The sequence below is a fragment of the Pleurodeles waltl genome, chromosome 8, assembly GCF_031143425.1.
Source record: "Pleurodeles waltl isolate 20211129_DDA chromosome 8, aPleWal1.hap1.20221129, whole genome shotgun sequence".
NCBI lineage: Eukaryota > Metazoa > Chordata > Amphibia > Caudata > Salamandridae > Pleurodeles > Pleurodeles waltl.
In genome coordinates, this window is record NC_090447.1 from 691,108,059 (window position 1) to 691,125,676 (window position 17,618).

General features: G+C 46.1%; 1 protein-coding gene across 2 annotated transcripts in view; it reads right to left on the reverse strand.

The window, feature by feature from the left end:
- The window catches only part of PDK3 (pyruvate dehydrogenase kinase 3), a 1,119,352-nt gene extending 1,104,842 nt beyond the window's left edge, over positions 1 to 14,510 (reverse strand). The window contains exons 1-2 of one of the 2 annotated variants that reach the window (XM_069204815.1): positions 14,193 to 14,510; positions 13,841 to 14,101 (exon numbers count right to left, since the gene is read on the reverse strand). Coding sequence is in view for 1 of the 2 variants with exons in the window: in XM_069204814.1 (XP_069060915.1) it covers positions 13,841 to 13,949 (109 nt within the window). In the remaining variant the exon portion in view is untranslated. The remainder of the gene's footprint in view (positions 1 to 13,840; positions 14,102 to 14,192) is intronic. The other variant, XM_069204814.1, reaches the window with a different exon arrangement.
- Positions 14,511 to 17,618: the final 3,108 nt, after the last annotated feature.

Below are 17,618 nucleotides of genomic sequence, written 5' to 3' on the forward strand. Positions count from 1 at the left end.
CTAACTATAACTGGTGAATGTCTGATTTTTCTAGTTCAAAACATTAATATTGTCATTGACAAATTCACCTGACTATACCCTTTGTTTAGTAAAATAAATATATACACGCATTATATATGTATACACACACACACACACATATATACAGACACACACATATATATTCGCTGAGAGAACGAAAGGTTACAGGGATGTTATAGTTAAGAAATAGAAAAGAGTGAGATCACCTTTCAGTATGAACCTTAAATATTTGAAGTTGAAAATAAATATTCAAGGAGGGAAACAACCACAGACACACCTCTACTAGAGCACTCAGTCTTCAGTGTGAGTGCCTAAGACCTTAACCGCTACACCACAGTTTTTTCCTGATTATGCAGTGTCCAGACATTACTAGGACATTCAACCCAAAGACTTTTCCGGGGAAGAAAAGACTTCATTGTTTCATCTCAAGGAATGTTTACCATTCAAAACACTAGCAAATAAACAGACACACTGCCATGAGATCCCAGGATTTGAACCTTCAACCTACTGAGTGAAACTCCGACAGCTTTACCAGTAGGCCAGAGGTGTGTCTGTTCTGCTGTGCATCAAAAACATGCAAAAAAACATTCAAACCAAACACCTTGCTTGTGTGCCTCTTTGAAGTCATTCTGTGGAGCGACCATTGCTATTGTTACTGCAATGATCATTCCATAGAATGACTTCAAAGCAACTCACAACCAAGATGTTTGTAACAGGACTGCGGGTGGAGCCTGTAGGCCCCAGAGGTCCTAGTTGGCTCACCGCGACCTGCAGGAGCTGGCATTGCAAACGCATGCAGGGAGCTACTTTAAAAAGTAGCTACTGCTTATGGAGCTATGTTTTCATCTCTTTCCCTGCTCGCACATCTTCATGCAGAGAAAGAGATGAAAACTCTGCTTTCAGCAAGAGGGAGCTGTTCGGCAGAACCCACTTGCGGAGAGAAGAGTTATGTTTGCTTTTGCTTGGTGGGAGCTGTCAGCTCCTACCAAGCAGAAGCACACAGCTACCTCCCTAGGGTGGGCACCTCAGGAGTTAGTCTGAGCCAACCTTGGGTCAGTGGACCCCAGGACCACCTATAACTACCCGAGGAGGGCTGTGCGCCCCTCCTCTATCTTTGAATTTAGCCCCAGGGAGGTGGTGGTCCCTGGGGTTGGGGGTATGCGACGGATATTAGGGCACTAGAGCCCCGGGGAGGTGGTGGTAGGGGCTGCGCACCCACCCCACACACATTAATTTAACAACTTTTGCCCCGTGAGGTGGTGGTCCTCGGGGCACGGCTGGCTTGCCCGCATTCACAGCGTGCAGTGCCCCGGGAAGGTGGCGGTCACTGGGGCTTTGCTAAGCCCTAGGAAGGGGGCCCTTGCATCCCGCCTATATTTTGTCAGTGCCCCTAGGACTTCACTCACCTAGGCGCAAAATGTGAAGCGACCTCAGGAGACTGCATTTGCTTAAAAAACAAACAAACACAAAAACAGCAAAATTCGTGAATAGTCGCAATTTTCCCAGAGATATTTTAAAAAAAATGCTTTTTAGCCTTGGGGGACCCTCTGCACCAAGGCTAGGGGGGTGAGTTGACGACAATGCCCTGTCCCCTTTTCTTTTTTTCATTTTAGTTTTTAGACTCTGCAGAAGCAGAGAGTCTCAAAATGGCTGCCACCACTTCCTGGTTGAAGTTTTGGCAGCCAATCAGATCTCTGCACAAGATCAGCAGTATTCACAAAATCATCCTGACCCTAGATATACAAATTAGTATTTCCTTTAAATTACTTCTAGACAACTAAACGGATTTATTCCAAATTAAAAAATAAATTTAAAAAAATGACTCATCTGCCGATCATAAGCTACCTTTCTACCAAAATTTGGTGTAATTACGTCAGCAGTTCGGGCTGCAGGCGTCTAAAGAGTCAACAGAAATTAACATGGGAAATACACTTTTTTGACTCCCTCCCCACCCCTTTTCTCACCCCCCTCTTGATGGATCACCCTAAAATTTCCCATGCCTAACAAGATTTTTGGCCACACTTTTTGGCAAAATTTCACCAAGATCCAACAAACAGTACCAAAATCTGCCAGTCAGTTCACCTGCGGTCTGAAAACTTTTAGGGTGATCCATCCAGGGGGAGCCCGAGAAAAAGGGGGCCCCCAAAACACGTTTTCTCCATTCATTTTCCATAGGGATTTTGAACAGCGATAGTGCTGAAACTACTAGACGGAATTACACCAAATTTGGCAGAAAGGTAGGTCCTGGTCCAGAAAGAGTGCTTTTTTGTTTGTATTGGTCTAATTCACTTGCGTAGTTTTTGCAAAATTAAGGGGAAAACTAATTTGTACATCAAGAGTTGCGAAGGATTCGCGACCCCTCCCAATCTAATGCTGACCTTTGATTGACTGACAACACTACATTCAAGGAAGGCAGCCAAGTCCCCCCAAAAAATGTAAAGAAAATAAAAGAGGCCAGGGTACAGACACCCTGACCCCCTAGCTCTGGTGGTGGCGTCCCTAGAGGGACTCCCCAAACCCCCCCCCCACACCCACCCCACCCAGCTAAAAAGCATTTTTTTTTATGTTTGCCACAATTTGTGGCAGATCTGGGGAAAATTTAAAAAAAAAAAAAAAAAACAAGAAAAAAAAAAAAGTGCGGACTCTCCCGTGGCTATTTATTTTTGGGAGTGCGGGGAGGCTGCCTGAGCCTGCCCCCCCCCCAAACCGCAGCCCCAGGGACCACTACCTCCCAGGGGTGAAGTAGAAATTATGTATGGGGGGGCCATACGCCCCCAGCACCCGGGATCACCACCTCCCTGGGGTTAAATCAGACTGGTGTGGGGGAGGCCTGCTGGCCATTCACACAACCCCCGACGTCCACCACCCATTGGAGAAAAAATGGATTATAACATGGGGAAGGCACGATGACCCCACCAGCCCCAGGGACCACCACCACCTCCCCGGGGCTTCATTTTATTGACTTAGGAAGGGGGCGCACACATCCCTGCAGCCCTGGGGATCACCACCTCCCTGGGGCATTTGTGCTCTTGTATGCGGGGGGCCCCCGGCACCCTGGGGATCACCGCCTCCCTAGGGTGAAAATATTTTTAGGCGTGTCGGGGGCGAGGCCTGTTAGCCTCCCCCTCAGGCCCAGGGACTGCCACCTCCCGGGGGTATCTAATAGTTTAGAAGCGGGGAACATTCGGCACCCTATGCGGCCTCGGGGATCGCCACCTCCCTGGAGCTATATAAAATAAATAGGGGGGGTGCCCCTGCCCCTCTCCCCAGCCCTTGGCCCACCTCCTCCCCAGGGCTTAATTAGTATTTCAAGCAGGGAAGGCCACGTGCCCCGGGGATCACCACCTTCCCGGGCATTGATAAAATGTTTATTTTTTTCGTTTTTTTAAATAGTGAAGGGGGTCCGTTTCGGACCCCCTTTAGCCCTGGCGGGGTAATCACCACCTGATGGCCCTGGGGACCACCACCCCCTCACCCTATCCCCCGAGGGCGGCTCCTGCTATGTCCCAGGGGTGCCCACCCTCTGGACACAGCGGTTTGCTGTGGCTTGGCAAACACTTCGGTTTTTGACAGCAGGACCTGCTTTACAGTTCAAAAACCGAAGCTTTCATCTCTATTCCCTGCACGTGTGAAGGGGACACAGATGAAATGCTTCAGCAATCAAGGAGCTGCTGTCAAAGCAGCTCCGTGCTAGCTCAAGTAATGGCACCACAAGGGAAGCCTTACGCCTTGCCCTGCTGTGGCAGATAGCCCATAGAGGGCATTTTGTTTAAAAAATAAATAAATAAAATACAGTCTCAAAAAGCCCATAAAGGGTAAAAAATAAAAATAAAAAAGAGCAATTGCTTAGTGCAAAGGTCGCAGACCTTCACACTATGCAGTCAGGGTTCGAGTCTAGCCGGACTCACTTCCCTCTTTTTTTTTTTTTTTAAGTAATAATTAGTTTTATTTTTTTTAAATGACATACTTTTTTAATTTTAAATTGTAGAGAAATATCTCATTCTAAGTATATCATACATCAAAGCCTCTCTTTCAATCAATTTGTCCCACTCACACTCGGACCCACTCAAACACTCACGCACCCACGCACAGACCCAGTCAGATCCTCATGCACCCACTCACAGACCCAGTCAGATCCTCATGCACCCACTCACAGACCCAGTCAGATCCTCATGCACCCACTCACAGACCCTCTCAGACAGTTATGCACCCGCTCACAGACCCACTCAAGACTGTCACACTCACAGACCCACTGACAGGCACCCACTCACAGACTCTGGCACACACTAAGCCACCCACTAAAACACTGATGTACGCAATCTTAAACCCAGATAGACAGTAGGACAAGTACTCACCCCCAGATACACCCTCTCACACCCAGAGAGGCTGCGCCCAACACCCGTCGCTCACGGACAAAGGGCCATGCATAGCATAGGGTGAGGTAGTTTTGGGGGTTGGCCATAGGGTCTCGCTGCAGGCCATGTCTTGCGGGCAACCTCCCCTGCGTACGGGGGGGGGGGGGGGGAGGCCCTGCACGTTGCAAGGTTGGGTGCTCAGAGGGGTTGGCTTCAGGGCCTGGTCAGAGGCCAGGACCTGTTGCCAACCGCCAACAAGCACGGTCAAAGGTCATGAGTGATGTAAAATGTGAGGTTGTAACTAGTGCATTGCAGGGGCAAAAGTTATTTTAGGGCTGGTAACTATAACTGCTGAATTTCTATTGCTTTGTGCAAGTAAATTCATTACCTATCTAGAACGTTCCTATAACCTTTTTTTTTTTCAGTAATTTTTTTTTTTTTTTTTTTTTTTTTATGCACCGAAGGGGTTGACCTTGTGTTCAGCCTGGTTTTGTGTGTGACTGCTGCCCTACTTTCCCTCCTTCTCAATGCTTTCTATCTGTGCTAGGCCCAGTTTTGTGTGTGCCTCCCTCTCCCTCTTTCTCACTGCTTTCTGTTTGCTCTCAACCAGGTGTTGTGCGTGTCTGCCTCTCCCTCCTTTCTGCTTGCACTCAGCCCAGTTTTGTGCAGACCTGCTGATCCCTTACCCTCCTTCCTGCTTGTGCTCAGCCCAGTTTTGTGCATGCCTGCCTCTCCCTCCTTCTCACTGCTTTCTCCTTGCTCTAAGCCAAAATTTTGAGGGCCAGCCTCTCCCTCCTAACTGCTTTCTGCTTGCGTTAAGCCCGGTTTTGTGCATGCCTGCCTTCCTCCTCTCCCTCCTTCTCACTCCTTTCTGCTTGCTCTCAGCCCAGTTTTGTGCATGCCTGCCTTTTCCTCCTGCCTGCTGCTTTCTGCCTGCACTCAGCCCGCTATTGTGCGTGCCTGCTGCCTGCCTCTCTCTCTTTCTCACTGCTTGCGCTCAGCCTGGTTTGTGCATGCCTACCTCTCCCTCCTTCTCCCTGCTTTATCCTTGTGCTCAGCCCAGTTTTGTGTGTGCCTACCTCTCCCTCCTTCTCATTCTTTCGCCTTGCTCTCAGCCTGGATTTCTGTGTGCCTGCCTCTCTCTCTCTCTCTCTCCTTCTAGCTACTTCCTGCTGGTGCTCAGCGCAGTTTTTGTGCGTAGCTACTGCCTGCCTCTCCCTCCCACTCATTGTTTTTTTTGCACTCAGCCCGCTATTGTGCGTGCCTGCTGCCTGCCTCTCTCTCTTTCTCACTGCTTGCCCTCAGCCCAGTTTTGTGTGTGCCTGCCTCTCCCTCCTTACTGCTTGCGCTCAGCCCGTTTTTTTTGCATGTCTGCTGCCTGCCTCTCCTTCGTTCGCAAGGCTTTCTCCTTGCTCTCAGCCGAATTTTGTGTGCCTGCAGTCCTCCTTTACCTCTTTCTCACTGCCTTGTCCTTACGCTCAGCCCGATTTGGTCTATGCCTGCTGCCACCCTCTCCCTTCTTCTTACTGCTTTCTACTTGCTCTCAGCTCAGTTTTGTGCTTGCCTGCCTCTTCCTCCTTCTCACTGCTTTCTGCTTAGCCCAGTTTTGTGCGCGCCTACCTCCCCCTCCTTTTCAATGCTTTCTCCTTCCTCTCAGCCTAGTTTTGTACATGTCTGCTGCCTACCTCTCACTCCTCTCACTGCTTTCTGCTAGTGCTCAACCTGGTTTTCTGCATGGCAGCCTGCCTCTCCTTCCTTCTCACCGCTTTCTGCTTGATCTCACAGTCCGGTTTTGTTCCTGTCTGCCTTTCCCTCCTTCTCACTGCTGTTTCCTAGCGCTTAGCCTGGTTTTGGGCGTGCCTGCGTACCCTCCTTTCTGCCCTTCGCACTACTTTCTCCTTGCCCTCAGCCCGCTTTTTTTTTATGTGCCTGCCTCTCCCTCCTTCTAAATGCTTTCTGCTTGCGCTCAGCAAGGTTTTGTGCGTCCCTGATGTCAGCCCCTCCCTCCTTCTCACTGCTTTCTGCTTGCACTCAGCCCGTTTTGTGCGTGCCTGCCTCTCTCTCCTTCTCACTGCTTTCTCCTTGCTCTCAGCCCGGGTTTGTGTGCACCTGCTGTTCTCCTTTCCCTCCTTCTTATTCTTTGTCCTAGTGCTCATCCCGGTTTTGTCTCTGCCTGCCTCTCCCTCCTTCTCACTGCTTTCTGCTTGTGCTCAGCCTTGTTTTCTGAGTACTTGCTGCCTGCATCTTACCGCTTTCTCCTTCCTCTCACCCCCACTTCTGTGTGTGCCTCCTGTTTGCCTGAAACAAAGTCCCAAAATGGCTGTCAACACTTTCTGGTTGAAGTGTAGGCAGCCAATCAGATGTCAGCATGAGATCTTCCTAGATCCGCAGCCCTAGATATACAAATTTATTTTCCCTTTAACATCCTGAAAACTACTGAGCAGGTTTACACCAGATAACGAAAAGGGCAATCTGTGGACCAAAAGCTACCTTTATGCCAAATTTGATGTAATTCCATCCAACAGTTCGGGCTGCAGGCGTGTCTAAAGAGTCTATAGGAATTAAAATGGGAAACACACTTTGACACATTCCCCCCCTTATTTTTCCTCAGCCCCCGCTTGACGGCTCATCCCGAAACTTTCCAGACCCTAGTGGGCACTATTTTTTTGGGGACCAATTTTGGGAAGATTTGCCAAATCGTGCCAAAGATATAGGCAAGTCAAAAACCACTTTTTCTATGGAAACTCTGTCTTACCTGTAACTACAACTACCTAATGGTGACCGCCAGTACCTAATATATATTTCACCTGCTGGCAATAGCAAGTACGTAATTAAAGTTAGGAGCTGGTTTCCATAGGGAAAGCATTTTTTTTTTTGCCTATAACTTTGACAATGCCAAATCGTCACAAAACTTTCAAAACTAGTACGCAGGTCACTTTAACTGCTGTGTGGAGAGTTTGGGGCAATTCGTCAAGTAGGGGCAGAGAAAAAGGGGAGGGGCTAAAATGTGTTTTCCCCATGCAATTTCCTATAGGGATTTTAGATACGACTATTGTCCGAAGCGCTGGACTGAATTGCACCAAATTTGGCAAAAAGCTAGCTCTTGAGCCAGTAAGAGCCCTTTTTAGGTCTTGGCTAGACAGCGCATGCGCGGTCTCGAACAGACATGTTGTATATACTTTGTGGGCTTCAGCCCACCCATAGGGATACCATTTGCTGGCTCCATCATTGCTCTCCTATTCTTTCTCCCCATTTGTCTATGGCATGCATGTGTCATGGCTCTTCTTGTCCCCAGAGAGCATGGACCAATTATTTCTATTAATCCACTGCTCTGATTTTAGGAACTATTTTTTTCTTTGTTAAGGAGCACTTTACCGGAGCGCTTGCGTTTTCACTGGCTCTGAGCTGCATAAACATGGCTTTAAATCTTGTTATTATCTTGTCGCATTTGCTGTGCATTCAAAGACTGAGGTCAAACATCCCCAAACCCCTCCGGCTTCACTGCATGAGTATGGAGTGGGTGAGTTACAATTCTGCTTTTTATTAACATTTTGCTTACTGGGACAGTGTGTATCAGGTTACGGGAGCTGCTGCTGTTCCCACCGGCCTTCATTCAAAGACTGAGATCAAATGTCAAAAGCGGTTTTCACAGGGCGACTGTTCTGCACCCCAACCTGTGCCTTCCGGCTTCACTGCTTGTTTAATCAAGGTGTTTAGTAATCTAGTGTTTCCTCTCAACATCACCGCCAGAGTGTCTAAATGCCTCTTGACTCACTTCTTGATAATCTAAGCAGTTTACTAGCACATTATGTTTTATTTTTAATTTTAATAGCGTTTCATTGCCACTCTCAAAAGCTGCACCTGAATGAAGAGGGAAAGTTGCCGCTAGATTCCTCCCAATATGTTTTTTTTCAGTTCACTGTGACACCAATTAAGTTCGACAATGTTCCTGGTTTCTTAGACACCAGCTATGAGCTGAGCTACTGTGAGCTCAAGTGTACCGAGGAGCTCAAGCATGCCACAGGCCAGCTGCAGCCAGAGGTACAGCAAGGCGTCTGGTGCCACCACTGCAGAGCCAGCCACCTAGCGGACAACAAACCAGCATTAGAGCGCTGCGATATGTATGAAATAGGAAACCCCGGGATTCCCTTTAGCAATTTGTTTGAATAACAACATCATGAACAGCACCCACTCCAGAGTCCCTCGGACCCCTGCCCGGACCACATATACATCAGAACCAGCGAATCCATCACCCCCGAGCTTCGTAACACAATCAATTGCTCCATCAGAAGAAACTTCGACCATCCCAACAGAACTAAAGAATTTACGGCCCATCTTGCTGCTACACTACCACGCCAAAGTACTAGAGAAAGCAATCAATGCACAACTACGGAATTTCATTGAGGCCAACAACTTCCTGGACAGCTCCCAGTCTGGCTTCCGCAGCAATCACAGCACAGAGACAGCACTCCTGGCAGCCACCGACGACATCCAATTACTCCTAGACAGCGGCCACACCGCAGCACTCATACTCCTCGACCTCTCAGCAGCTTTTGACACGGTCTCCCACAGCACTCTGCGCCCCAGACTACACAACATAGGAATCCGCAGAAAAGTCCTTGAATGGATCCACTCCTTCTCCGGGAGGACGCAGAGGGTCAGACTCCCGTCCCACACCTCTGGACCCACAGGAGTCAACTGCCGAGTCCCCCAGGAATCCTCAATGAGTCCCACACTGTTCAACGTATACATGGTCCCTCTTGCTGCCATCGTCAGAAGCCACTGTATGAACATCGTTTCATATGCTGATGACACACAACTCATCATTTCCCTCACCAAAGACCCAAACATGGCCAAAAGGAACTTTCATGCAGGAATGGAAGCCTGGCCACCTGGATGAGAGAAAGCTGCCTCAAGCTCGACTCCGACAAGATGGAGCTCATCATCTTTGGAAATGCCACCTCAGCTTGGGTCAACTCCTGGTGGCCCACATCCCTCAGCACCCCCCCTGCACCGACCAAGCACATCCACGACTTAGGAATCATCCTCGACTCCTCCCTATCCATGACCCGCCAGGTAAACTGTTGCCTCCTCCTGCTGGCACACATTCTGCAAACTCTGGAAGATCTTCAGCTGGATCCCAGCAGACTGTCGCAGGACAGTCACCGACGCCCTAGTCACAAGCAAGCTCGACTACAGCAATGCCCTATACACCGGCACATAAACTAGGAACATCAAAAAACTTCAACTCATCCAGAACGCCGTCGCTAGACTCATTCTGGACCTCCCTCGCCAAGAACACATCTCCCAACACCTGAGACCTGAGGACCCACCACTGGCTACCGGTCGAGAAGCAAATCACCTTCAAGCTTCTCACCCACACGTACAAGGCTATACACAATGCAGGACCAGCCTACCTGAACCACTGCGTCTCCTTCCACACCTCCACCAGATCCCTCCGCTCTGCCCAGATGGCCCTGGTCACTGTCCCGCGCATCTGCAAACCCATCGCCGGAGGACGATCTTTCCCCTACACTGCAGCAAAGAGCTGGAACAACCTCCCCCTGCATCTCAGACAAAACCAGTCACTCACCATCTTCACGAAGAACCTCAAGACATTGCTCGTATGATGAGGCCCCTCTCCTCCCCCCTCCCCCAGCGACTTGAGACCCTCATGTGTGAGTATCCGCACTTTACAAATATTGATTGATTGAATAAAGCTCAATGTGGTTTATTTTTCTCTAGGTACTGCTGTGACATCTACTGTTTGCCAGTTTCATATCGTTGAACCTGCTGGCTCGTGAATGAGGATATAATTTTTATTTAACAGGATGGCCTCATTGGAACGAACGAAAAATAAGCCATTTTTGGAGGGTGGTGCAGATCTAATCCTACTGGGGTCTGTGAGGAAAAAGTTCCTTTTTAGGTGGGTGACTATGATTGAAAAGCAGATGATACCATCCAAAAGGGGGCGTGCTGACGGTTATCCAACTTAATAGTTCTCAAATAGTCCACTATACAGGAGTTCAGGTTTCATGCAGTATAGTAACTAACTAGACATCACTGCCACCTGTGTAAGATTCTCTTTAGACTATTAAGTGTACAAAAAGAGGTGTCTTGCTGTGTTATGAACAACTTGGGGAGGCCCTTGGAACATTTCTTAAGGCAACATAAAAATATTTATATTCCTTTGAATATATATATTACCTACTGGCGGCCACCAGTAGGTAGTTATGACCTAGTTTCCATGGGAAGAGCATTTTTTGTTTTGCCAATAAAACTTTGGCGCCGCTTGACGAACGTTCACAAAATTTTCAAAATGTATACTTTTAGTAGGTTCAGCTGCAGTCTTAAAAGCTTCTGGTGATCCGTCAAGCAGAGATCGGGAAAAAGAGGAGCTCCCAAAACACATTTTCCCCATGCATTTTTCCCTAGAGACTTTGAACATGACTCCGGCCCAAACAGATGGACGGCATTACACCAAATTTGGCAGAAAGCTAGCTCTTGGTGCAGAAAGCATACTTTTTGTGATTTGGTGTAAATTTGTTCAGTAGTTCTTGAGATATTAGAGTTTCAAAAATATAGATATCTAGGGACTCGGATCCTCCACGGATCCAACTGTCCCCATGCTGATATCTGATTGACTGCCAACACTTCAAAAAGGAAGTGCTGGCAGCCATTTTGGGACTCAGCCGAGTTACACAAAAAAAAAGAAAAAAAAAAAAAAGGGGCATGGGTAGGGACACACCGAGCCTCTAGCGTTGGTGCAGGGGTCCCCAAGGGACCCCGCCAGGGCTTAAAAGCATATTATTTAAATCTTGGAAAAATCTGCTGCTGGATCAGATTTAAAAAAAAAAAAAAAGGAGCATTGCCTCCTGCACTCTTCCTTTTGATTGCCCCCCTGGGAATGCCAGGTCCTGTGGGCATTAGAGGTTTGAAGAAAAAAAAAAAAGTAGCCAGATGCCGGGCCGCCTGCATAAATCTTAATAAATAAATTCAGGGAGGGCCACTCGCCACCCCAGCAGCCCTGGCGACTGCCTACCCCAGGGGCAATTCATTCAAAATAAGGGGAGGGGAGCGGCTCATCGCAGCCCCCGGGACAGCCACCTCTCCTGGGCTGAAGTAAAATAATGAAGGGGGTCCTTCACAGGCCCCCGGCCCTGGGGACCACCATCTCCCCACGGCTAAACAGAAACAATGGAGGGGGCCCTGCACTCCCCCTCTTGGAGCCAATACCTGCCCTGGGGACCGCCAGTTCCCCCCACCCCTGAGGCAGGCTCCTGCTATGTCCGAGGATGCCCACTTCCAGGACACAGCTGTTTGATCTGACTTTTGTAGGAGTTTTGCCAGCTTTGAGGGACCCCTCATGGTAAAAAATAAAATACAGTTTTCGGGGGGGGGGCGATTGACAGATTCATTGCACCGCTAACCCCCATGTAAACTTACTAAGGATCTGCAGATCCAAATAAACAAAGAAAAAAAAAAACACTCACACCAAATCTGGGCTGGGTGCATGCAGGGGAGCTGGCTGCCGGCCCTGCGGCCAACCCCCACCGTGCAGGGCCAAAGTGGAGAAAAACACAAACAAAATACCATATGAACTTATTTGTGCATAATGTAATATTTAGGCTGCCCCACCATTCCAGACACTTCTGATGCTCTGACAATACTGTTCCAGTCATCATCTTTAAACCATTAATGTGAATTTTGGGAACATTATTGACACAGCCACTAATAATAGGTCATTAAGTCAAATGCAACTCATGAGTTACACATACGTTATTCAAGGCAACAGTATGCTTAAAAACTTGTCATTCTTTTAGGTTCACTATACTCAGAATCACGTTTTGTATTTTCCTACTGCGTTTCACTCATACCCACTGACCTACATATAAGTGCATATCCATAACACCGTGATGTGCAACATAATAATTCTTATACTTCTCTTGTGCTAAGTAGATTGAATGTTTTACCTCCTTCAAGCTCCAATTAACCATACGACTTATTTTCATCCAACCTTGATCAGATTTAAAATACAAGATGCATCCTCTAATAACACAAAAGGGCTCAATCCCGTTGAGTCTAGTCTGATGGTTCTGTATACCTATAGCAATTTTTTTTTTAATTAACACATAGGGACTCTCCTAGCAGCCTTAACAAGTTGTAAAGTACCTTTAATATTTTAATTTATGCTTTCAACAACACTGTTGCCACTTTTGCATTTGTTGCCCCAAGTGGGAAGGGTATGCCCAGACGTGGGTCCCATGCTTGCTATGCCACCAGATTCAAGCTAGTCTGGCTTACAAAACATTCTGTCTCAATATCTATCCCAGGCCACCAATACATTTCCTTGATCATCCTTGTCGCCAAATATGTAATTACTTATTGACTCCAAAGAAGAACTATGCTTTATTTCTACAAACAGCCTCCACACCGCCTTCCTATCACTTCGTCCATCGCCTTTTTCCCCAACCGTCACTCACTTCTAGAATTCCTACCATTGAAGGCTCCAATTGCATTATAACATATAAATTACATGATAATATAACATAACATTACAACAAGCCAACAGAGATTCTAAGTGACCCAGTGGGAGTTAGAGCTGTGTTACAGGACCACCGGGAACACATGGACAGCAGCACCCCTCGGGATGGAATAAAGTAACATAAGCTGCATTATTGGACCCGTTGAGCGCTTAAATAACACCATGAGAAGAGGGATGGGTCTCTGCAGAACTAACATCAGTGCCATGTTTTCTTTGTGTGTAATAAGAGGCACTACTTCTGGCATCCGACAAATGGCATGGCCCGATACCAAAACTGATCTAAAGCGAGCTAAGCCACAGCAGCAAATGGCTTAAAGGGGCTAGCCACAAGCTCCATTATGTATGTGTGACGCATTAGTCTCTTGTCAACAGCTAAAGCCCCCTGTAGGTGACAACTAAAAAGCAAGCAGAAGATTGATACTTTAAGGTCCAGGAGCTCGGGGGAGATCATAAAAAAGATCTCAGAGGTTTGTTAAGAAAAAAAGCAGGTTTTAAACAGAAACGTGGAAATTTACACTCTGAGGAGGCATATACGAGGAACCCTTTGGTTCAGTGTGTTGCTCTAGCTGTCAAGAGCATTAAAGTTAAGCAGGCACCTCAACCATTCCACTGTGAAACAGACTCACTGTTGGCCAGTCTCAACTGTCCCACTACTCGACACATGGCAATCACGTTTCTCTTGGACACAAACATGTGGTTCATCAGAGGCATAGCTCTCAAGGTATCCTCATTTGAAGGGTCCACGTCGATTAGTTCCATGTTGTAAAAGAACATAATCTACATTTCGACATACACGGTTCAATACAAACTTATACAGCAGGTAGACGTGAAATGTTGACTGACACTGGCAGATTGACAGATGTATTTCAGGGCACCTTCCGCCACCCATGCACATACCCAACAAGATGCAGCAACTTACCAAAATCCAAAAACTGCTTGATGGAGAGCGGAGAGGGTGAGAAGCGCGAGTAATGCTCTAGTTGTTGGGAGATACCAGCACTCTTCTGCAGCAGTCCAAAGAGCCTCATAGTACCGCTGGTCACCTCTGCTCACCTGAAGAGCAGCAGCCAGGAGCCGCCCCGGGGCGGGCACGTATAGCGATGGTCAAGGGGTTGAATGAACAACACTGGATGAGGGTAGAGGTGCTCTTTTCGTAATAGCACTGAATCCGATGGACTCTCTGAGAACAGAAAAATCAGAAGTACACTTTTTGTTTCGATGAATGACACAGGGTGGCCTAAGTCGACACATGGGAAAATTTAAATACGAACTTGTATTGTCGCTTGCACTGCCCTCACAGTCCCAGGTATACAGACGACCTCCTCAGGGTAACCCTTCGGCCCCGCCCTCTTTTCACTTCCCCTTGCGCACAATCTGTTCCCCTCTAAAACGAAACGAGATTATGTACGGATTTAGAAGCCTTGCTTCTGCAACAGCAGACAGCACGGGGGTCGGGCAGAACGTTCAATAGTTTGTTTTATATAAGCTGAACATAGGTATTCGGATCCTCTTTTTTAAAATCTACTAAACATTCTGGAGCTATGAACGTTTGCCTGACCCTAACGTGGCTGTTGGTTTTACGCCATTACCGTGTGCTTTTTGCTGGTACAGAAGCAATGTATTTCTTCTATGTCGCTTGGCATATTCGGGTTGTCTTAAAAAGTAATAAATGTTCTGATACGCTGCAACGCCGGCAAGCTGTTAATCATTCATGACATAGAACCACTAAAGAAAAAAAACAATCTAAGAAGCCTCGTGTAATAAATCGAAGAAAAGGATTTCAAGGAAAAATGAATGTTACTGCTTAAACGGGTGCTAACATTTTCCCCACCCAACTTATATGGAAAGTAAATATTTTATACGAACAACATAAAAACCTCGTCCTAATAGTTTTGAAATGGCCGCAGTGTCCGTTTGACTTCATAATTACTTTAGCATCACACTCTGGCTCCTCGGGATTCTCTTTAAACATGGCGTCGAGTATGTGCCCGGAAGCTGTGCCGTTACAGTTTTAACAATCTGTAAAATTGGAATTCACTATGTCTGCTGTTAAAGGAGCGGAAAAGTTTACCATTAATGCCAACATTTTAGAATAGGAAAGCGGGAAATTTTAAAGAAATCAAGCATTTGCTTTTGCAATGCAATGGGTCTCACATTTGCTCGAGTTAGAGCTATTAACTGGTAAACTCCTAATCGGTCTTTTCTTGCCACATAAATTGAAAATGAAAACAGTTTAACATAAGCAAGCCAGCCCAAGTCAAAAAGGAAGATCTTCCTGGAGTCATTCTGAAGGCTATTCCTGCAATTAACTGGTGAAGTCATCCCAAACCATCCTGAAGTATGTGTATAGACCAAAAAATTTAAATGAGATGACTCTAGAATCATCACAAAAACTACTCTAGGATGGTGTTCTGATGACTTCCACTGGCAGGGAGTAATGACCTTCTACAACTTCACCAATACTAATTGACAACTTCAGGATGAGTGTGAATTACTCCAGGATGGTCTCTAGACAATTTACTGATTCTTGTGGATTACTCTAGGATGATTCTACAACAGTTTCAGGATGACTGTGGATGGTTTCCCGATGATCCCATTACCACTTCAGGATGGCTGTTGATTACTCTGTAATGACCACACTACAATTTCAGGATGACTGTGGGTTATTCCTCGATGATCCTATTACTGCTTCAGGATGGCTGTTGATTATTTTGGAATGATCCCATGACAATTTCAGGATGAGTGTGGATTACTCTAGGATGATTTAAAGACTACTCAGGAATGAGCATGGATTACTCAGGATTATTTTAGGACAACTTCAGAATGAGTGTGGATTACTAAACCATGACTACATGTGGACTTTCAGATGATTGTGCAATACTCTTGGCTGATTTTCTGCCAACTGCAGGCCAACTGTGCATAGCTCCTAGATGATTTAATAAATTATTTAGAATGGCTGTGGACCACTGTTAAATCCTTAAGGGTTGGATTACACCTTGACAATTCCATGTTACAAGCACATTAGCCAACTGCCAATATTTCATTGCAAGGTCTCACTAGTAGTTTAGGAATATGGATTTGTTGATAGTGAAATATTTAGATGACCACTTCCTCAAGCTTCCTTCCAATTGAAAAAAGGTCACTTGGATGTAACATTCCTTCTTTACACAATACCATGAATTATTTGCAATGCCATGAGTTCCAAAGAACTAAGTGCCAGAATTACAAAACTGTCACTGAACGCAGCACAGCACCCAAAATTGCTGTGTTGCATGATGGGAGAGAACATGAAAGTACCGTTTCTCCCCCTCTCCCATGCACCAGTGGACCATCAGGCAGCCGGGCACCATGCACACACCTCTGCATCATAGTGCAAAGGTGTCTACCATAGTCTTGCTTAGGCTAGACTTACCCTAGGCAAACTTAAAAACGTTTTCCCACTTTGGACAGGTATCGTACCAAATACCAATTTGCTTCAGTTTTTAAATCCAGAAAAGGAGTTTGCATTAGTTCCGAGTTATAAAACATAAGCAAACTAAACACAAAACTTCCATAAATCTGGTCCCAATAATCAGATCATTATTCTTCTGATTTGGAAAGATTACTTTTTAATCTCTACCAAGAGGGGGGCACTGGTATGAAATAATTCTGAGAATCATGCTTTTTGGCTAGATTGGTGCTGTAAAAATACCATATATACAAAAGTAATTGCCTGCAACAAAGTTAAACCTTCCATTCAGAAAAGCTTAACTTGTGGTGCTTCACTTCCCATGCTCCGGACTCCCTGGGGCGTGCCTTACTTTGAGGTACAGCACATTATTAGTTGTTTTACATAGTGACTAGTGGCAAAAGACTGAACAAAACAATGGTTCAAGTAAAAAGGATTAACAGGGGTATGTCATCATGTCATTTTATTGATCTAAAGCACATCATTAGCCCCATGGGGGCCAGGATACTGAACAAGAGAACAAAAGAAAGCCCATGACACTGTATGAGAACAAAAAGAAAAGCCAGAAGGCTACAAAAGAGGACAAATAGATTCAACGAAAACCAGCAACTTCGTTGTTTGTTTCTAGATGTGGAGTTTTCTTTAGTCCTCTTCTTGCACTGCAGATCTTTATAGTCAGCTTCCTTCTCATAGTTCTGTTGTCCAGTGATGGCCAGCCGTTTACCCTGCACACAGACTTCATAAACTCTGAAAAATTAAATTAACATACATTAGTATCATATTACAACCACTATTTTAGTTTTTTCATAGGGCTGGGTTGCCTTTAAAATGTTCCAATCTAATATCTCATGTTGTGTGCCTGATGAGATATGGTTTTGGTTGCAAGGGTTCATAAGTTTAACATTAATAGCACTTGGTCAAAAAGGCAGAGGTGAGAGCAAGGCATTGATGAAGAGGATGTAGAAGGTAAAGAAAGAAAATGCTCCTTTATGAACTTATGAGTGAAGCAGCATGTTGTGGACTTAGGAAATCTGTTTGCGTTTCAGGAAGAGGTAAGAACAGTTCCATCTACATCAAAGGCCCTTAAACCTTTTTTGGATTGAGCCCCTATAAGTAAAAGTTGAAGTTTAGTTCCCTCCGAAACTTCATACATGACTTGGGGAAGCATGAGTGGCAGGGACCAGAGTGGGAGGTTACTTTTCTGGAGCTCAAAATGTGCACTAAGTGTGGGAAATATAAAAGAGTAAAT